The 23,537-nt window shown below is 37.4% G+C and overlaps 1 protein-coding gene across 1 annotated transcript in view; it reads left to right on the plus strand.

Annotated features, from left to right (window-relative positions):
- The window catches only part of PTPRN2 (protein tyrosine phosphatase receptor type N2), a 733,183-nt gene that overhangs the window by 168,698 nt on the left and 540,948 nt on the right, over positions 1–23,537 (plus strand). The window contains exon 3 of the mRNA XM_075212113.1: positions 22,548–22,661. Within this exon, the coding sequence (XP_075068214.1) occupies positions 22,548–22,661 (114 nt within the window). The remainder of the gene's footprint in view (positions 1–22,547; positions 22,662–23,537) is intronic.

Raw genomic sequence — 23,537 nt, forward strand, 5'->3', positions numbered from 1 at the left:
GAACGAGTGATGTGATACTGTTAAGAATGATGATGCGGATATAAATATTATTTTAAGAACATACTCAGCATTAATGCGATTAGCATCATAGCCCTGCGGACGAAGATGGTGTTTTAGAAACAGCTGAGCTGCCTTTCGCTAAGACCAAGGAGCCATCATACAGATAAGCTGGTTTTATCTTTATATTTGGTACGCATGTTATCTTGGAGCAATTTGGGCTCCAGTTTTGCTAATATTCACCACTCTGCACGGTGTTCAAGGTCTTTACTGTTACACGCTGTTTGATGCTGTCACCAATGGACTTCACTATTATTTATATTTATTTTATATTGAATACATGAACTACACGTGGTGTCCTGTAGAGGCACTATTCAGAAATATACCCTCTGGGTTCTTCCTGTTATATTGATTATTATTATTATTATTATTATTATTATTATTATTTACATTGCACTGTTAATATTGTTTTACTGTTTTTATTTGTGTTATTTGTGTTATTTGTGTTTACACCCAAAGGTGTCATCCTTCTTTATCTGTTTCCTCTCATGTATCCAGACTAACCATCCGTTCTGCTGCCACACTTACTTGTGGAGGTGTCTTTTTGAATATTGTTTATTGGAATATTGTTTTTTTGAATATTATTATTTCAGCCTCCAAACAATAGGTTAAGTGCCACATTGATATCTTGATCCACCACCAATATATATATATATATATATATATATATATATATATATATATATATATGTGTGTGTGTGCTAGCCACACCCCCACATTAGGTTGGCCACACCCACTTGGCAAATGTCACTCCCACTTAGATGGGGTTTGCCGGTGCCCTGTCTCGCCCAGGGCACTAAAATGTCTAGTTACGGTACTGATCCCGTGTGCACTGCTGGTCTTAGTTGTCTAAGAGTTCTCCACCACACAGTGATTAAGCCCTAGGGTATTGTGGTTTGATTATTGAATTCTAATTCCACGTGACTGTGTACTGTTTTATGGAATGATTATTGAACCATTATATTGGGAAGCTGCGTATTGCCTAAAATATTAAGGGTATACCATCGATTTGAGCTTACACATATTACTGCTTATATAAGAAGATTAGTTTCTGTGTAAAAGGTTTCTCTGAATCAGAGTTTATGTATTTGAAATAATCAGTTAAGATTTTGCTTGTGTTCATCCGAATTATATAAGTATTTACATTCTAATGTCAGCATTCAAGTTTACTTTTAATATAGGGTCTATTTTATATTTAGGATTATTACATATCTATATTTTATTCATACATGCCAACTCTCCCGGAATGTCCGGGAGACTCCTGAATTCCTGGTAGGTCTCCCGGAATCACGGGAGAGTTGGCAATTCTCCCGCATCTGCCGGCATAGAGGGGTGTATGGGAGGAAGGGGATGGGGCATCACGATTCACGCCATTTTGACCCCGCCCCCAAAGACGTAATGCCTGTTTTGGGTCTTTTTACCACTGTAAAAAGACCTCAAACAGGCATACATCACTGGGGGGCGGGTCCAAAATGACACAAATCACAAAGCCCCGCCCCCTTCCGCCCTCCCTTCACACCCCTCTTCAGTGATCTCCTGGAGGGAGCCTGTCAAAAGTAGGTAAGTATGATTTTATTAAATGTTTATTACTTTATAGGGCTGATTCAATTCGACCACGTTAGTCTAGGTTTAACACGGCGATAGTATTATTACCTTTAATACGGCAATTTTAACACAGATTTTTGCTTGTATGAGACTTGAGTTGTAAAGGCCCGGCAACAGGTGCAGTTTGTTAACTGCTGGGGAATACTGTAGGGTTGGTTAATTGCTGCATTGCTGAAACAGCAGAAATCCAGGAAAGCCAGAACACAGCAACATGATATTACACCTACAAAATCTACAGATAGCACGGACCACCCTTGACATAGGATTTTTGAAAGTTTTACACACACTGGAATCCCCATTGAAATTAATGTTAAATGGTTTTAATTGTTTAAGAAATTGCCGTTAATTATTTTATTTTTTTTAAACTGATGGAGATAGCTACAAATCCTATAAAACGCTGGGGACATTGACCTTTAGTAGAAACCCCTCATTATGTCCTCACGTTCATGATTCATTTAAACTATGATGAAAATTTGAGCAGCATTTTAGGAGAAAAATCGACAAATTACATTTTATCAAGGGTGGCCCTAAAGTGTAGCGTTTGGGTGTTTGATGATTTATTTTGCACAGTGTACCTCTTTGATATTTCAGCCTCTTAGCAATGCGGGCGTGCTTTTATTTAAATTGCAAAGGTGTCTCCAGAGTAGGAAGGCACTTTCATGTGTTCTGGGTTAGCCATCTAGGAACACTGATACTAAACCAAGGCATTTTACAATAAACTTTCTAAACTTTTTGCATTTTGCAGGCTGAATCAATATTCATGAGCATATCAATTTACTATCTACTGACGTCACAGAAATAAAAAGGTCTCAAGCCTCAATGATGCCACTAGTTTCAGATGAATTGATACATTCTCAAAAACATTGGTTTAGTCCACTAAATGACTGCCTCCACTTTGTGGACAATTGGTACAGTTCTAAAGAATATCTTAAATTTTCAAGAGTATCTATCTCTATCTATCTATCTATCTATCATCTGTTCTTTGCAATTCATTTAGGAACTATTACGTTAATTTTTTTTTTAACTTGTATGTTGTTTTACATATTTTCTGTTATCTCTATTCTATTACATGCATGCACAGCAATTGAATATTTTGTAGCTTCTTTAGCATTTCATCAAACAGTATCACTGCAAAACAAGATTTAAAGCATACTTGCCGACTTTGTGACTCTGACCTCTGGGAGATCCTGGAAGACAGATCATGTGACAGGGGTAGGTTGGGGTGTTGTGACGTTTTTGCGTCACCATAGCTCCACCCCCACTATTAAGCCCCGTCCCCCGCTATTCAATACCGTGGATTTCTGCATTTTTAGGATCCGGGAGGTTTGCCTACTCTTCCGGGAGTCTCCAGGAAATTCCGGGAAAGTAGGGAAGTATGATTTAAAGTAAAACTTTTTTTGGCATCTGGCAAACTTTTGTGTTTTTCTTAACTTCTCTGATTTCAATTACATTGCTTTTTCTTTTCTTTTTTTTCAAACCAAGCACCCAGTGCATCTGCTCAACTTTGGTGCCAGGCTTCAATTAAGAATGGGCGCAATGCCAGACAAAGGTAGATCATAGAGAGAAAGAAGAAAACATTCAGAGGCAACTACAGCCTGGTAAACAGGATCAGCAGCTTTGCAAATCTCTCCCAGCAACTTTTCATATCAAAGAAATCTTGTGAAAAATCAATTACAGCCTCTTTATTTGTATAAAAAGAAGCATTAATCTTCCCATTTGTAAAACTAATAGCAAGCTGAATGCAACTACACAACTGCCGTTAATACACTTCACAATAACATTATGGAAATTGGAAAAGCAAATTGACAGCTTGACCTTGTGACCTCTCCTATTTAACAAGAAGATGAATTCATACATAAAAATGGTTCAGTAATTTGTTATTACTCTTCCTGAGAGTTTGAAGGCAGTGCTATACTATTTGAATATAAATCCATTCATTTCCCAGAGTTCATTGGCTGGGCACAAAATGTGTTTAAATGAGGTTTTAAAGTAACTATTAAGTAACAGTGAATAATTTCATGTTTCTCTTGATGAAGGAGTTACTCAGACCATACCATAAACATTATGTCTTATGGGCAAAAATATTGTAATCGGACAGCAGCAATTTGCTTAATTATATCGGTGCTTAAGTACAGCTATAGGTTGGGTTATTTTTATATTTTGTTTTAAATATGAAATGAATATATATAATACATAAGTGATATTTAATATATGTATAAATACCTGTAAATAACATCTTCTATAAGCAGCTTTAATGTCATCTCTTATAAACAGAGAGTTCTGATGTTACCCTTTCAGTATTCATTAGGAATACTTGTGTATTATAAGGAATAATGCACCCCTACTGTCAATTATTACTGATATTAGAAGTCATCTCGTATTTCTGTGACTTGTATAAAAGCACTCGAGCTACAGCCTTGTGCTGTTATATGGTCAAAGAACTTCTTGTTGACTTTTAATATCCATGCGGTTTACAAGCGTGTTATCCTATATATCTGCCCGAGTTTAAGAGAAGCTGTATGGAAATGTGGAATGCTTCAGAACTTCTTGGGGTAAATGTATCAAGTTGAGAGTTTTCTGGCGGGTTTGAAAAACCAATCAGATTCTAGCTATCATTTATTTAGTACAGTCTACAAAATGATAGCTAGAATCTGATTGGTTGCTATAGGCACCATCTCCACTTTTCAAACCCGCTGGAAAACTCTCAGCTTGATACAGCCTGAGTGCAAGACCATCCATAGCCTATTCCCATGGATTTATTGTTTCCATTCAGTTTGGTCTAACAAAGAGCATCATCATCATCATTTATTTATATAGCACCAGCAAATTCCGTAGCGCTTTACAATTGGGAACAAACATTAATAAAACAATACTGGGTAATACATACAGACAGAGAGGCAAGAGAACCCTGCTCGCAAGCTTACAATCTATGAGAGCATTCATTTAAACACTAACTGGCATCCCAAAATTCCACTTTTGCTTGACACACTCCATGCTAGCTTTTATCCATATCTAATGACTCCTTAGGATGTTTGCTTCATGTAGTATGCAGGTTGAGTGGTCCATCTTGGAACAAAACAGACTAAGGGGGGGGGGGGGGGTGTGAGACACTTTTCAGCAGAGATTTTGATAGAAATCTCTGCTAATTTTTGAGTGAGCGGAGATTTCTTCTGTAAAAGAGTTTCCATCTATCCCATATTTTCTCTGGTTCTGTTTGGTGACCTTTTTGGTAGCTATTTTAGACTATGTTGAAGTTTTAGGTGTCTTTATTTCAGCTGACTTGAAAGGTAACATTCCCACAGTTTCCAAATGGCGATTTGGCAAAGGATCAGCAGTTATTCCAATGTTTGTGGGTAGATTGTCTTTAGTAAAAGTATGTGTATGGATTTTCTTCACCTCATAATCAGTTTTCTGATATAATTTAATTGACACTGTTGACTACATGTTTTAACATGGACAATAGGTCCAAAACCATTTATGTCTGCCGATATGTTGTGGTTTTGTATCAAATAGGTACTAGTAGTTCTAATCAACATCTTATTTAAAAAAAAATAATAATAATAATAAAAGCAGCTCTGAAAAATAATCAAAACAAAATAGTTCTAAACATTTATAGTTGTTTGTGTGAAAAGAATATTTAAACTATATTAGTTATATATTTTGCTTTCATCCCTTCCATGACAGTAGAACTGACTTTTCATAGGAATAAATTAGACCAGAGACAGGTAACACCTATGGCTCTTCAGCTGACGCTAAGTCCCAACCTCTGGCTAGAAGGGTATGCTGGGACCTGTAGTTATACACCACCTGGAGAGCCACAGAGTGCCTATCTCTACCTCATAACTTAAATATGGTTGTGTTTCAATATTCAAACAGGCGATTAATTTTTACGTAACAATGAACACAACTTGTATCCGTGCTGATAACATATTTCTTACAAATTTGACATTGCCACATGCTTGAACACCCAAAGGCTTTGTGTAGATTTAAATTATGGCACTCAAAAATGTTTGGCCCTTATGTAGTTTAATTACTGAGGAACGGCTGTGAGAATCAGTCGAAAGACAGCAGACAACATTTCCGCTCAGGCAGCTGGCAAGGATCGTGATATGAAAATGTTGGCATGGATAAGATATATCTGCTCCCAATTCTGTGTCCGTGAACCAACAAATGACATGATACAGCCAAGATGCTGGACTGCCAAAAAAGCATATCAAACATTTTCTCCGCCTTCCCACCCTCCTATCCTACTGTTACTCACTCTTGGGGACGTGATGAAAGTGAAGGCAGTATGGCTGATTTATTTTTTTTGTAGTAATACAAGCTTCTTGACAAATAACCAATCCGAAATAACTATCAACTGGGAAATATTAAAATGTTAGTGATATATGTTGCAAAGATTCAGAAGTGCAAACAATAAAGAAAGAAAAATCACAACTTGTCCCCCCCCCCCCCTCCAAGGCAGTTGCATTAAACACATCTGATTGTATGACTTAGGTTGCAAATGTGGTGGCTGGATTGTTGCATTTGGATTCATTTGCAGGGGGCACTTTGCTGCTTTGCAGATAAACAATGGGCATGACTGTAATACAATTCTGTTGTGTTCTCTGTACCCTTCCTAAAAGGCATATTTAAAAAAGACATTATAAGGATATAACACATATTTGCCAACTCTCCCGGAATGTCCGGGAGACTCCCGCATTTTGCGAGAGACTCCCGGGCGAGTGTGGCAATCTCCCGAATTCTGCCCACTTCACTAGGAAGTGCCCCACTTCCTAGTGAAGTGGGCAGGATTAGATCCCAAACGCCGTGATTCCCGGTGAATCGCAGCGTTTGACCCCGCGCCCTGCTGTCAAATGTCATGCCGTCACAGGGGGCGGGGCCAAAATTACGCGATTTTGGCCGTCCCGCCCCCCTCACACCCCCCTCCACTGGCTGGCTCCCAGAAGGGAGCTGAAGAAAGTCGGCAAGTATGATATAACATAGACACTATTTTTTGTAAATACTTGATTATTCTGCTGATGAACAACATTTTATTATACAAATACTGCAGGACCACCAACTTTCTTTATTTGCACAATCTGCCCATTTGTCAGGTTTGTGGCTCCAACTGAATATACACAGGAGGGCGGGAAGAGAAGAATGTCTGCTTTAGGATCATGCGTCATTAAGATAAATGCATCAGTTTACTCTTTCAGTTTAGGTTAATTTATGTCTTAAATTAATGACGAGAGTGAGGGGACATTTGGCCTGTTTATTACATATATCATTTTGTGTGTTTGAATGTTTTATGACATTGGTGTAAATTCACCTTGAGATATGCTTTTCCACAAAAAAGCTACAAGAATGTGCAAAATGTGTGCCATTAAAAGTCAAGACAAGTCCCAATCTCAAGGACCTCAGAAGTGATTGGAGGGCACAAAATTGCAATCCGGGCCCGTTAAATATGCTTAAAAAAATCAATGTAAAAATATGTCACTGACTGAGTCTGCATACAGGGATGTTTCATTTGTATATTTCTCAAAGGATCTCTATGCATTTGGACTACATACGCTGTCTATTAGTTTAGATACGTTACATTAAAACCTGTCAGAGAAAGGAAACCAATTTCATAAGGTTTCCAAATTAATGAGCCTGGTTGAGTGTTGGTTGCTTTCTTTATGCATCTGGACCGTGATATAATGTGCCATTCTTAATCATATTTTAATTTTCAAATAAATTGCTTTCATTACCCCTTCATTTACAATACCATGTGTGCCTTACTGCTAATTAATGTTCGTCGTCTCCTTTGCTGAGCCCAGGTTTTTAACTCAACATGGCTTTACTGCTGGAATAAAAAAAAGACATACAGTATGTTGATTTTTTTTCCCCTGAAATTATTTAAAATGCCCAAAATTTGTAGGATGTTACTGCTTACATTATTTCAAATTGTATAATTTCAGTACATTGGATTTATTTAAAAAATACATGTTAACCCTGAATTCAATCAACTTTACAGATGGAGCACATCTAGATAGGGCTTTTATCTGAAGCCCCTCACAATGCAGAGAATGGATTGGATAGCGCTCCATTAACGCCATCCAATCATTTGTATGACAATAGCGGTGCACAGTCAATGTGCTCTATGGCAGGAACTCATTAGTGCAGATCATCTAAAACAATCGTATTCCATCTGTATGTACTAATGAAAAAGTACAGCATAGCAGAAAAAGCAAGCCTAGTAGAGATGTGCGAAACTTCTGTAATAGGATTTATGAAAGTGATATGATTTTGGGCCAGTGGTTATATGTTTGCCAAATAATTTCTTAAATATTTTATTCCTGTTTTTATTTGTTTTTTGTTATTTTTTTTATTAGCCCCTCAAGAAACCATACATCATCTAGTGACAATATTTAACAATATAGGGAGTGAGAGAGCCCAAGCTGTGTTTAATTTCTTGTTATTTTTGTACAAAATGTCATTGTTCTTGAATTCTAGAGCTTAAGTTGCTGAAATAAGCTAAAACAAACCCTAAAAATTAGTCTTTAAACACCTGTTACTCATAGGCACATGTCTATGGTGCCTAATGGTAATTATAGAGCTGGTTCTTCTGTACAATATTATAGACAATGAAAGTGAACTTTAATTGTAATTATATGGAGCTAATACTTCCATAAACCACCAACAGTCCTGGTTTTTGCTGTGGGAGAAGGGAGGTTGACGGTTATAAGCTGGGATATGGCCGTGGCGGGTTGAAGGCCGGTTGGTCAGCAGATGGATGGACGTACTTAGAATGTGGTCAAGATGGACTATGGTCATGGCAACGTGTCCTAATATATTTTAGGCCCAAATATATGGGAGTTTCACTGTTTAGAGTTAGGACCACCCTATTAGCAAAAGCGCCGTGGAGTGGCGGGTGACTTTAACATACATTTGCAAATGTGTGCAACTAAGACTTTTGCATTTTTATCTACAGTAGACATGGCAGGTCTTTTGCTGGCTATAGCAGTGTGCTGGGGGAATTCTTTGTGTGTTTGTTCCTTTTAGGATAACCCCACCCTTTCAAGCACCTGCTATGAGCCTATAAATTGATTGAGCAACTTTCACTTCTGTATATATTTTATATTTGTAATGTGAGCAGATACACCTTTCAGGATGTCCTCATATATCTTTAGTTATTTGAAAACCATACCTTTGAAAATTATTAATGATTCTTTCAGTTAAAGAAACACATATCCCGTGCTTGAAATAGCCGTATCGTTCAGAAACAACTTACCTTTCAAATCCTGCACCTACCCCTTATCAGTAACCTCACATCACATGCAAAGTAATGCAATCACGAAAACATTACACCAATGTATCAACATCTTATATATTCCTTGGCCCAATTCCCTCATTTATTTGTTATTCTTTTCTTTTTTTCCGTCCCAGAAGCTGTTTGATGTTACTCTTTTAGCTTGAAAAGCCATTAAACACAACTTTAGTAATTATATTGAAAGCATAGATGAGTGGTTGCACATTATTGAAACACTAATAACTACCTTCACGCTACAATCCCTCCAGACAGATAGGATGAAAAATCTATTACAATTTTAAGTAGCGCCTCTTTTTTGTTTTATTTATGATAAGAGTTTATTCAATATTTTGTAAGTGGCGCTGGTAGGAAAATTGAATGAATAACCTTACAGCTAACATTTACTTACGTATTCCAAACCACTTTTTGTTTTCGCCGCCTCAAATCTTTCTAAAAAGTTAACCGATGAATACAGAAACTGAATTCGTAACAAGATAGTGTAATTAGATTTGATGCAAAGAAAATTATACTAAAATACTGTTGCATTGTTAGAAATGTGTGAAATTGTGTAAATAAATGTTTTTGTAACTGAAATTATTTTACAGACATTGATAAATGAGACAGTGTTTTTTGAGGTGTATCTATCAACTACATATAGACGGAGGTAGCCACTTTATGGGCTGAAGATTTCCGAGCTTGTATGTTATCAATTCACTAGGAGCTAGTGGAAGCATTGAGGCACTTCAAAATGAAAAAAAACATTCTTGTGTACAGTTGTCTGCTCAGGAAAACAATGAAATGAAAATATGATATGAAGATGTGGTCTAGTTAAAATGTAAAACAAACACAAATAGACACTGCAATCTGCATGATCCTTTTTACTGAGTCACACTGAATAATTGGTAAACTTCACATCTGTCGGCCATGAAAAATTTAAAAAGTGTTCAGGGAGACTGTGGTCTACTGAGGGATGGAGGGGAGTGAATAAATAATTTAGAGATTGTACACACCCCAGGCAGTGGTGGGATTCAGCCAGTTTTGCAACGGTTCACTAGAACCAATACCTAATTTTAAGTTCAGTTCGGCGAACCGGTGGCTCTGGGCTGAGTCCCCCCCCTTCGTTGGTGGGGGGAGCAGAGTCCTTAAAAAAAAAAAAAAATACTCACCTGTTCGCGGAGTCGGTCTTCCCTGCTCCGTCCGCACTGAATGTCCGGTGTGACGTCATCACGCCCGACATTCAGTCAGGAGCGGCGCAGAGAGGAGTCAGCAAGCAAGAAGACAGATGACGAGGAGTAGAAAAGATACCTTTCGGTATATCTTTTTGTATGCTTAAAAATGATCATTAGTTCAGAGAACCGGTTGTTAATTTATTTGAATCCCACCACTGACCCCAGGCCTGATTAATCAAGGAACGTAAACAGCACTTTTGTGCATGCAATCTGCAAAATCACTCAGTACTTGCAGCCACGTTCAATCCAATTTCGATTTAAAACGTAACGTAAGTATTCCAGATTTACACACATTTCTTTTTTAATTATGTCATATGCATAGACGATTTATGTGTATTTTAAAACAAACGCACATTACCCTCAGTATGCGTGCCTTGATGAATCAGACCCCACATGTTCATATACCCTTAATCCAGCATTCCTTACTTTATTTTATTTTCTATGCTGCCTGGTAACAGGACTACAGTAGGCATATGACTATTTCGACTTGTCATTAAGGAAAATACTCTTTTTCTTTTTTTTGCATAAGTTTTCTCCTGGACAAAACCATGTGACAATGCAAGGGGTGCATATTAGTTTATTACTTTGCACATAAGGAAAATACTGGCTTTTTTTTCCCTAGATCAACTTTAAATTTTAATGTACAAATAAGCTATTACGTATTTGTGTGCTACATGAAAAAACAGCCAGTATTTTCCTTATGTGCAAAATAATAAACTAATATGCACACCTTACATAACAAAATGGTTTTGTCCAGAAAACTTAAGAAAGAAAACTTACTCAATTTCTTGCTTAACTTTCCTTAATGAATCAGACCCTTCATGATACTGTTATCTTTCTTCATGTTACATTTCCAAAGTCTAAAGATGAATATATGTATATTAAGCTATTTTCTATATTGCTGATAGCATACCTCTCAACATTTGATACCATCCAATTGGGACAAAGTGTGAGGAGCCATGACCATGTCACGTAGGAGGGCATTCTCCCAAGATCTGCCATTTTCCTTATAAGGCTGGGAAAGCTGCACACACCAGTGCCAGGTGGGTGCAGGGCCAGCACTTGATCTGGGGCAACTCCACCTCGTCAGAAGTGCCTTCCCCCCTTAGAAGCAGCACATACACCCCCACTGCTTCTTACCTTAGAGGTGGGAGGTGGGGGTGGCATCCTCTGCTCCTCAGAGTGGGAGTGTAGCAATTGGCTGTGACATCATAGCCAAGCACCTCACTCCCAGTCCCTCACAGACATGAACGAGCAGCAGCTGGGAGCTTCACATGTAAGAAACTGCCAGCTACTACTCCTCCATGTCAGTGGCCAGTAATTCTTCTAGGTGAACTGGTGTGTGGGGGGCTTAAAAACACTGGATTAGTGAAATGATGTCACATATGCAGTGTTTTTGGCGCTGCCTAAATATTGGCACCCTAAACGACTTCCTAGGTTTGCTTGATAGTAGTATCGCTGGCCCTTGGTGGGTGCAACACCCCTTCAACATAGTGAGTGGTACAAGCCTCCCGGCAGTGAGGGCAATCGGGGCTGTCCTACCAGAATCCAGACAGTTGGGAGTAATGTGGCAAGTAAATGTTGATCCTGGAACAATTACCAGTTTGAAAGGACTGTGAACAGAGCAAGATAGTGTAACTGAGTGTGAAGAACAAGCTGGAGGTTCTACTGAGAAAGACCTTAGCTCCTCAAATTGTTTTGCACCTTTTAACCTTTTCTATTTTATGTTGTCCACAGATAGGGCAAACTGTACCTCATTTCTCACTATAGTAGGGGATGAGTTACTATACTTTTTATCCCTGCACCCCTCATCACATAATTCTTTATGATAGAAAATGTGCTGTAGTTTTTGCCTTTAAAGCCATTGCCGTTTTAAATTTCCCCCGCAAAGTTGCCGAATATCGGCGACTTGCAAAATCCGCTCTGTAATATATTTAGCAGTGGAAAGACTCAGGCCGGAGAATAAGCCCCACACGGAGTAACGACTAACCATGGATTAGCTAGAGGATAATCATTTGACTGTAAGTTGCTAATATAATTGTCTTGTTATTATCCATATGTTGTTTAGTGCACTTTAACATAAATAAATTGCATTTTCATATTTGTAACTAATCTTTTGCCTGAGCGATTTGTACCCACATGAGGGCACCACAGACACGTGGCTCCAAATCGCAAAATAAGGGTACATACATGTGTATGTAAGTTACGTGTACAAGTGTGTATGCTTACTCCTAACAATAGCATAGAGATGCATCTTGACAGTGATCGTAGTAAATGCTATAATCACATTATCTTTTTTGTAATGCAAATAGTCAGCAACTTGGTATAATATAGCTGTAACATTAACTAATTAAATAAACCCGGAGGGGTCAATATGCAGTCAGCCAATCAAAAGCAATTAGATAGTGCTGCCAATGGTCATCATTGCACAATTTGCACCAGCCCTCCAGCACCCATACGAGATATGACACCTAAGAGGTGTAACTGGGAATGTGTCTAATTAAGTTGCACTTATGTAAACACGATCTTAGTGTACTCTGTTTATGTTTACCCTCTTCTACCTGTCCCGCCTCTACTAGATTAGTGGATGCCAACAATAAGCAAAAAACTAAATGTAAATGTATACAATGCATATATTATGCAAACAAATTGGCCTATGCCCAAATCTAAATGAAGCCCTTTGTAGTCTTATACAATGCACATAACTATATACAGAGAAAAGTTGTTTGTCCATCAAAAATTACCTTTGTTGTGTAAGTTCCAACAATAAGCTGTTCTAATTATTCTGATCTCTCCAGAAGTCAGAATTTAGATCTCAAAATGAAAGGTCCATTGATCCCTTATTTTGTGCTAATAAGTTGTAAAAACATGAGCTATCTGTGCAGCTGGCCAGGTGTGGATCTCTGAAGGGCAAACATTACTCCAATTAGAGTACCCCACTGTTGTGAAGAACATATACCCACCCCTTGGTACTAGATCAAGTCACCCTTCAATCCATGCCACCAGTAAGGAGTCCATCATCAGGGGCGCACGTAGGATTGTCGGGGGGGGGGGGGGGTGTTTCTCCCCGCCGACCGGGGGAAAAAACCCAAAAAACCACGAGAGAGAGCTGCTGCAGCTCCGTTTTGCCAGCGCTGTCCTATACAGCAGCCGTGGCGCTGTCTAAGAAGCGTCTGCGGCGGTGCTGTATACAATACAGCACCGCCGCGGACGCTTCTTTGACAGCGCCGCGGCTGCTGTATAGGACAGTGGCCACTTAGTTAGCGCAGGGGGGGGGTTTCTAGAGACTCAGAAACCCCCCCTGCGTGCGCCACTGATCATCCCATATATAAATAAAAGATAAATATATAACCATACTAATGTCATTTAAGAAACCTCTTAAATATTTAATTTTCTGCTGCACAGTGGAATAAATTGAGTTGCCCAATTCGCTGAAACAATCCGTTACTTTACCTACTAAGTTACTTATTCTTTAAACCTTACTCTTTTCTTTAATTGTGGAAATGAACTTATTTATCATAGAATTATAAAGTCAGACAAATTGTGGAAAGAGATGTATACAAAGATATTATTATTGCTATGCTAGCTACTTCAAGCTGTCTGTATTAAAAAAAACAGACAATGTTAGGTTTACATATTGCAATACATGTTAAGATGACCAACTCACACCAAAGTTCTACCCTAAATAGAAACATAGATTCAATCTGAATTTTTAGATGGTCATTAATATTCTTTTTTATGGATTGAGTCTTTCCTGTACACAGCTTTTAAAGGCAAGTACTCCCCAAGCACTAGCTGCTATAAGACACCTAGGGAGTCACCGACACCAGTTGGCCAGATAGGGAGCTACAATGGTTTGGTCACAAAACAGAACATGTTTTTAATACATAGTACAGCTCAAATAGCTAAAATAGCAATAACGTCTTTGGTGAGTGCAGAGGATCAATTGTTTGCACAATGTGATTACACCCCTATTGCACCCAAGTTTTCATTTAATTTCCTATCTGTTCTAGAACATAATACTTTATAGTCAAGAGAATCTTTGAAACAGGACAGTGAATTTGTAGACATACAGTATGAATGTGATATTTACAATCATGTCTAAGAGGAGTTTATTTCTATAGTTTACAAAGCATATATGAACCTTGTATAGTTTTGGGAGTAAGCATATCCTTTAATACTATAAGGAGCCTTAAGCTATTACCATGCACTCAGTCTGACCCACGGTTTATACTGCTACGTATGTGAACAGTCAAGGCATGCAGGCACTGGAATCAATTATACAATCCCGGAGTGATATTTAGAGTGGTTTGCTCCCATCACCTTCTATTTGGAATGAGCAAAATTCTTTAAAATAGGCTTACGATGCTTATTTGTATTCTTTCTCCTCTACTTATTGTAGGATTTATTTTTCTCCCAGACAACTATGTAATACACATATTTTCCTTCTACTGACTACATGTTAATTTTCATAAGATTGTACTAATTCATGCATGATACATTGTTTCAATAGTCTCAGTCATTGGCATCTGATTACATAGAAGATGTTTAAAGGAAAGAAGTGGGGAAAGAAGGAGAATCATACTTGTATGTATGGGCCACAGGAGTTTTTAACTATTAATGACTGTGAAAATGAAAAAATAAGCTAGAACACAAGCTGCCTTACAATCCATTTGAACCAATAAGCACCTGCGCTCCACTGTCTCCAATCCCGGAGGTGCTATTTCCAAGTAACCACAGTTTGGTATGTACTTGAATAGTATAGTTGCAAAGAAAAACAAATATAAGTCAGATATTGATGATTCTGCAAAGCAAGCGCAGGCAACATTTCGCTCTCCGACTGCCCATCAGAGAATGCTGGGACTTGTAGTTCTAAAGCAGCTGGACAACCAATGATTGCATAGCTCTGTTGTAAGGATACATAAAACAGAAAGGCGATGTCACTTTGCAATGCATTGTCTGCCTCAGTGCTAAGGTTCAGCACTGACCTTTGTGTCACTGTATGAGATTGATTCCTTGTTTGATATCTTAAATAAGTACAAGACCTTCTTGTTAATCACAATAATGTGTCAAGCGTCTTACGAAATAGTGCATGGATGAGTTTAAATGTATAAAACATGAACATTTAGAAGGGCATGCAAATAAATATCCTGATGCGGTAAAGCTGAAAATGAGATGACTATATATGTCTTTCTGAATAATGTGCCATTTATATTTGATTCTGCACATAACCTAGGAGTCACCGTTTTTTTGTTATTGTCTGAATAGTGAAAGGAACATTATGACAGGGATAGCTGTCGTTACTTGGCAACAGTTGTTGAGCAGAGCTGATTGAAGAGATTAGCTGACATAGATAAATGTTTTATTCTACCCTGCTGCCTATCTTTCCATTCTTAACAGACAACAATAAATACAACTGATGTTAATGGTTTGGGGTGAAAACAAAGCTTGTATTAAATGGTGGATACATGCAACACTTTTTTGTAAAAAAAATTATTGGCTGATCTGTAAGTTTTGTTAGAAGCTATTATCTGATCTCACTATGGATAGGAAGATTGGGGAATGTTTGTCTATTGTACATTTGAACAAATGCACCCATTTAACTGTTAAGCACATGGATTTGCGATCCAACATGACAGCGTCTTCATTGGTGCAAAAGTTTGTATGATGGGAGTAATACGGTGGATCAGACTTAAAGCCCGAGCATGATTTGTTTGGCCCTTAAGTGGAAAAACAAGGTTTTATTCATCCCACACAATGACTTTAATTCTCTGGCTGGTCTAATTTCAGTTGCAGTTTTGTGAGAGAACACATATCAAGGTGCTCCTCGTCTAATGTAGTAAAAAACTTCAAACACACAAAACTGACAAGTACATAAAACAGTCCTGATGTCCCATCACTGTCATGGCTAATCTATAATAAAGTGGGAAAAAATAGATTGTCTGATCCAGTTGCTTAAAGGGAAAATAGATATATTTTTAATAAAACATTAGTTTAAAAATTTAATCATGTAGCACTGCTAGCGTTAGCTTAGAGTTTCATTACTGAACCCTCTGTTACTGATTCATAGAGTGCAGTTTTTATACTGTTTGAACAATGTGATCAGTTTACAAATATACATAAATCAATATATATGCATTAATATGCAATAAGTTCTGTCCCCCAGGGGTGGATAAAATAGTGTTTTTGTTTATGTACCTCATGCAATGTTGACATCTGGCTCTTTGGTCATTGAAAAACAGGTAAATCTTAAATAGAAATATTACAATTAGTCTTAAATTAATAAGGAATTAACAACAGATATGATAGTGATATTTTCCAAGACTCTAAACCTTTTACTTAATACTTATCTTATTATTATGATGTTGAACCTAGATTCTGGACTATTTCAGAATGTTAATCAGAGCGTGGTTCCTATAAGAAATAGCTTACCACACCTAAGTGTTAACATATGACTTGTGAATACACCAAAAGGCTGTGTTTATACTAAATATGTACATGCAAATCTAGGTTTTACATATAGATTAGTTTCACAAGTAATACTTGAGACTCTTATAAATTTTCAATACAGGAATCTTAGGTTTTATTTATTTTACTTATTAAAGACAAATATAACGATTTGAAAGTGTTAATCTGTAAAAACATTGCTTTTCCTGCCGTTCTGGTTTTTGTAAATCTGTCGAAACTACCAAAAACGCGCAGGAAAAATGTCAGTTTCTGAAAACAAATTTTAGTAAATCTACTCCATATCTGTTTTGATATAAAACAATGCAAAATGCACTTTTATAGATTGAGGAATAAATAAATTATTCCTGGTAAAACTGGCAGATCACTAAAAGATTGGTCTGAAACCCACCATGTATGTTGTGGTTAGGAAACAAATATAACTTTCTTTTTTTTTTAAACATATTTTTATTGTCATTTGTTTCAAAGCAAAATGTAACAATAAAATACACAATATGAAAAGAAAAATTAGTATTGTCATTTGTGATATAGCAATAAAATTACACAAAGTATATGATATATGTCTACGCAGAAATACAAAAAGCGTGTTTTATGAATTCACTACTAAAAGTATTAACTATACCAAAAGAAATATGCATTAGTATCAATACAGTCATGACTAAAAGTGTAATACATACAAAAAAATTACTCAAAGTGTATGAAATATGGTCAGTAATCATCTCAAGGAATGTTTACCATGACTATGCCACTTTCGTCATCATCATCAACAACATTTATATAGCGCCAGCAGATTCTGTAGCACATTACCATTGGGAGCAAACAGTAATAAAACAATACTGGGTACATACGCAGAAGTAAGAGGTCCCTGCTTGCAGGCTTACAATCTATGTGACAATGGTTTGATACACAAGGGTAAGTGCTACATCATATTGCATATTTGTCCAGCTAGAATAAAACGGTTACAAAGTATTTAGTGGCTGTATGCTCAGTCAGACAACTACGTTGGTCAGAGGGCTGTTGTCTTGTGTCAGCTGTGTAGAGGGTGGTAATAGAGTAACCTAGGGAGATTAAGAGAGTGGTAGAGGAATATTATAAGCTTGTCTGAAAAGGTGGGTTTTCAGAGAATGCTTGAAGTTTTGAAGACTAGAGGAAAGTCTTATTGTACGAAGGAGGGAATTTCACAAAGAGGATGCAGCCCGAAAAAAAGTCCTGTAACCTAGAATGGGAGGATGTGATAAGAGCGGAAGAGATATACAGATCTTGTGCAGAACGGAGGTGTCGAATTGGGAGATATTTTGAGACAAGTGAGGAAACGTAGGTTGGTACAATTTTGTTGACTGCATTGTATGTTATATTGGATTCATTGAAAACCAGGGAGCCAGGGATATTGCCAGGGCAGCAGTGTGAATGTGGTATAAGTGAGCTCAGGCTCTAACCCCTAAGTATCCTCAGTCACACCAGGGTCTCTCCAAAAATTAGGAAGTAGACATACTCTGTCAGTTTGTAAATGACACGTACAGTCCTTAATTTTAAAATGCTGTTTTTGTACTTCCTGTGAAATGTAATAACAAGTTAATCAAGTCTAAGCAGCGATTAGGCCAAAACCATTGTTTTGCTTCTTGTTTCTCTATTGTCCCTTTGGTGACTGGCCCCTGCTTTGTCCACAGAGACAAAATGCATCCATGCAAATATGTTTGTGTTTTGCAAAAGGTATGGGTCAAATGCACAATAAGAAAGTACATGGTGATGATTTTGGAGTAATCTTTATTCCGTAGCCTGCTGTAGAATTAAAGGGGGCGATCATTAAAGGAGACCACCACATTTTTGTCACTAAGAGAAAGAATAGTATTCAGTAACTACAAAGCTCCACATAAGATATCCAAAGCAAAGAATTGTGAACTTCTTGCTGACAATTCCTACTTAGTATACCAAGCCATCTTATCCAGAGGTGATACTACTTTCACAGCATGAGAAATGTTTGTGTTGCTACAATAAACATAATTGGGTAGCAACTCTGGTGATTTCCCACAATACACTGATACTACAATTACGATACAAAATAGGAATTAATTTTTACCCAAGGGCTTTTTCTTTGCAGAGGAATCCCCTGGCAGATGTTGGAGGAGTTGTATTTTGCATGTGCAGCTCTCATAGGATAAAATGAACAGAGCTATTACACTCTTGCTATATCCTTTTAGTACATGTCCTGGTATGATGGAGCTCTTGATTAAATCAATTTCAGCATGAATAATAAACTTCATTGTGAATGGACATAATGTATAACATACATAGACCTAACAATAGTGACTTGTACATGGTGAAAATCACTTTCATCAAGAGGCTAATTATATTTGCATTTATTTTACTGTTACTGTTTTGTTATATGCAGTTGTGTATAAAGACAAATGCATAGAAAACAGACAACACAATGATATTTCATGGCCTTAATGTATGGTCCTTGTTCCCTCATAAAGGCCACACATTACATTTATTGCTACATGAAAGAATCATGCAGGATGTTCAGCAGATTAACCTACATAAGACTAGCTGAACATGCTGCTAGTCATTGGGTGAGAAGACAGCATACAAAAAACGATTTAGTCAGGACAGTTCCTATCTGATGGGACTATCGGACTGTATTGCGGGTCAGGACATTTACCCTAATTCCGGGACAGTTGGGAGGTGTGCCCCACTGACAGGTGGCCCTTCTATGCTGTGCATATCAGTGACAGGTGCACACTTGGGCATATATTATTCTTTTGTGTGCGTATTTAAGCAAAATATTTTTCCACCATAGACCAAAACGGGAGTTGTTCCTGCTGTATTAAAGAGGGTTTAGCAGTTTTATTGATACCTAATTGTGAATGCATTTCTTGCAAGTCTAGTAAATGGTTAAAAACATGGGCACAAGTGGGATGTAAGTATAGGTAACGTATGCCTGGAGTAAACCATATTCTAGTGTTGCCCACCGGCATGCATCTTAAGATAGTTACCACTTTGCATATGGTTGCAATTGTGACACTTTTAATGAACGCAAGATGTGCCTTCAATTTAGGCTGCAATTGTAGCCCACTCTGCATCATCAACCCCAAAGCGTTTTCATGGGTTTGGTTGAAACTCCGTAATTATGGTGTAGTTTTTGCTTGGAAGCGTTTGCGCAACTAGAAATGTATAGCATGTTTGTTTTTTTTGCATTTCATGACTTTAATAACACAGAACAATGTTTAAGATACAGCACATGTTTGCTGAAATCATCCTATGCACCGCCACCCATGTTAACATAGGGCTCTAAGATCCCTATCTTAGCTTACAGTCAAGCTGCACTTACCACCTGGTGATCCAAGTTCAGACCAATACACAGACATGTAGCAAAGTAAAGCACAAAGCCTGTGTAGATCTGTCTGTGATAAAATGTTACAACGCCAACAGTTACTGATATAACTGATACAGTTGTTGCGGTACTTTGGCAATGTTTGACTCTAGGTACGCCTAAAACTACAGATACAGGTATATTTATTATAGAATAAAGGTTTACTCTGCTAAAACCACACGCCAGGATGACAAAGCCATGGTGCCTCCTTTTTGATAAAAGTTGTATCAAGACCCAGGCAGTTCTGTCTAGTTATATTGCATCAGGAAAGGTAATGGTTGTATAATGCGGGAAGAAAAACAGAACTGCAATACAAAAAGTTTCAAGAATATGCTATCACTGAGTTTATATTGCTGGCTCATGACGTCATGGGAGCAGGCGTACAGCACATAATCTTTATAACAGAAAATGAGTAAGATATAGAGGTGGTCAGCTATTCAAGATCAAGCTTGCATGACTGATAAACCAAATATGGGGAAGGGTGTTAGCATAAAGGAGTCTATGGGCCTGGCGCTGAGTAGGACATAATTTACTCTCAAAAGAGTTATCCATAAAAATAGTATATTTATGCTTGTATGCTGAGTTGCACACATTGCAAGATGAGTCCAGGTTTTTGTCCTGCCTACATAAACCAAAATACACACTGGTCATAAGCACAAGAACAGTATGTTATCATTAGTTTTCATAGCTAAAAACACATTGACTATTAGGCTTGATATAAATCATCAGATATAATATTCCTTCTCGCATACGAATGAAAGTAACAAAAAATAACTTTTACAATATGCCCACAAAATACTATAATATAAGCTTGAGCAATGAAGAAAGCACCTACCAACTTCAGAATTTATGATCTGCCAATCAGAAGTGGCTCATTAGTGCTGGTGACCTCTATCATCATCACCATGTATTTGCACCTGACCTCTAGCTGGTGCCTGACAGCTGTATATGCATCTCTGTGCTTGTCAGCCTCATTTGCATGAGCACACCTTTACTGTACCTGGCCTATGTTAGCTCACCCCCTTGGTCCCACGTTCTGCCTCTTCAGTCTTAAGGATGTATAACTGACAGATGCGTGCAACTCTCCGCTCTCTTTGTTACACAAACGAGTGTGCGTTCAGCTCAGCTTCAGCCCCTACACAGCTATGGGATAGAGGGCAGAACTGACTTTTTAGACATCAGAATATTAAAAATGTTTGCTTAAAGGTCCATTAAAATGATCAGTATTCCTGCATCACAAATGGATTACTGTGTTTTTCAGAGAACTGCAACATTGTTGCAACAATGTAAAAAACTTAGGGGCATATTCAATTGTCGGCGGGATCGCCGAAAATCCAGCCGCGGAAAAACTAATACATGTAATACGGTAATTTGTAGCTGGATTTCAGCTCGCGGCTCAGGGAGCGGCGAGCTGAAATCCAGCGAGTAAATTACCGTATTACATGTTTTTCCGCGCACAATTACCTTAATATCGGTAATCGTGCGCGGACCGCGGGATTTTCGGCAATCCCGCGGACAATTGAATATGCCCCTAACTGTAGTCTTGACGTCCAAGTTCTATTATTTTTTTATGTCATTTTGATGACTACTTTCTTCAAACCAAATCAACAAATGTCAGTTGAAATCTCCATTAAGCACGCAAATAGGTTAAAGAACTATCATATATGCTTATTTCTCTTCCTGACAGTCATTAAAATCATCAATAACAATAATTTCCAATTCATCTTCTTGTCAATTGATGTATATGAATTTTCACGAAATGTTGTGTTAAGTTTTCTCTCTTTTTTTTTTTTTTTTTGTTTTAACCTAAACAGTAATATGTTGGAAAACCCTTTACATAAGAAGAAAAGTTGTTTTTTTAACTTGTCATATTCAAACTTTGTAACTATACAGCAACAAAAACTAGATCACAATGAAAAGGTTTCAGGACATATTTTGGGGATAATTCAAATACTGTACACTGCCATTTTGTCTAAATAGTTTTCTATTTAAATAAATATATATAAAACTTTCAAAAATACTAGAACAGTTGGGGGTTGTTAAGTATATAGAATAATCTTGCTTATCTCATTTTCATTTATTCAAACATACATAATTCATTTCTCATTCATTCTTTTTTTTTTTCTGCTATCACCAGTTTGCTTTTCTATACCACAAGCCAACAAAATTCAGATATAAAAAATAATAAATGTCTTGTCATACTCTCGGCAATCAAAAGACTAAGCAAACACCAATTAAATTCTGCTGCTACATTATCAGAGCTCTAAGATACTGTCTATCTTCCTTATACACACTCAGGAGATGAAGATTTATATGCCTCCTGAATGTTAATGTGTGATTTTATGGAAGATTTATTACTATTGTTTATTGTATATGTTAGTTCAACAGGAAAAATCATAAATCACACTTTTTTCTGTAATGTGTTTCCTCTTTGCATTCTAAATGCTATTTATCAGCAGTGCTGACTAATGGAATGTAGCTGGTAGTTTTCCAGAACATATGTATCCTAACAGATTTTAAAATATGTGTTTGATTTTGTTTGGAACAGATGGAGTGTTTGGGAGATGTCAGCGGCTACCGGTGATAGACGTATTCAAGTACGAAGTTTCACCACCTGTTGTCCAGCGTCTTAGGACTGTACTTCAGAAGCTCTCCCATAGAGGTAACAGACTAAACGATGTAACATTATAACAGATATCAATGATTCATTGGTTGTGACCAACAGCTCACAGATAAATACTATGAATTGACAGACTATATTAATATGGACACTAAATAGATACGTCTGCTAAAGTACCAGTCGCTGTTGTGACATACGTCTACTTTATTTGCATAAAATACTCACTTCCGTACTGTCCATGTGCAAAAAATATGTATGCATGTGTCCACATGTAGACCTTGCTGCAGCTACAGTTATAACTCAGCACTTTTGATTGGCTGGTTGCGGATTGACTCTACAGCTGCCAGTACTCAAATCATTAGTGTGGTTACTATATTATATGAAGTCCATTCGTATTACTTTATTGATGTTTCCTTTTGGACTGCAACAGTAAATCATTTCCACTTGATTAATACAGGGTAAAACACCAGTTGTTTATATTTAATTGATTTGCATTTGTATTTGTTTTTAATTATATTTTCAATGGAAAACATGACTTTCACATTTATTAATAAACTGTTCAGACCAGTGGTTGAAGTGAAAATGTAGACGTGGCGATATGGAAAATGTAATGGGAATGTAAATTAATGGAACTTGATAGTTTTACAATGAAGGCAATAGGAGAATTGGAGGCATGGTATACCACCGTATACACCCCCACTTCCACCACTGGTTCAGACACTAGCCTTTTGTGTTTATGACACTAAATTACATTATTATAATTTGTGCAAATAGAGTTATGCAACTTTCGCCTTTACTACTAAGACTGACAAGTCACATCTCTATGCTAAATCTACTCTTTCTCTATGCTATAGTGGTGCATAATTATACACAATTGTTAGCATTGCTCGGGTCATGAATTCGATCTGTGTGGAGTTT

The sequence above is a fragment of the Mixophyes fleayi genome, chromosome 5, assembly GCF_038048845.1.
Source record: "Mixophyes fleayi isolate aMixFle1 chromosome 5, aMixFle1.hap1, whole genome shotgun sequence".
Classification (NCBI taxonomy): domain Eukaryota; kingdom Metazoa; phylum Chordata; class Amphibia; order Anura; family Limnodynastidae; genus Mixophyes; species Mixophyes fleayi.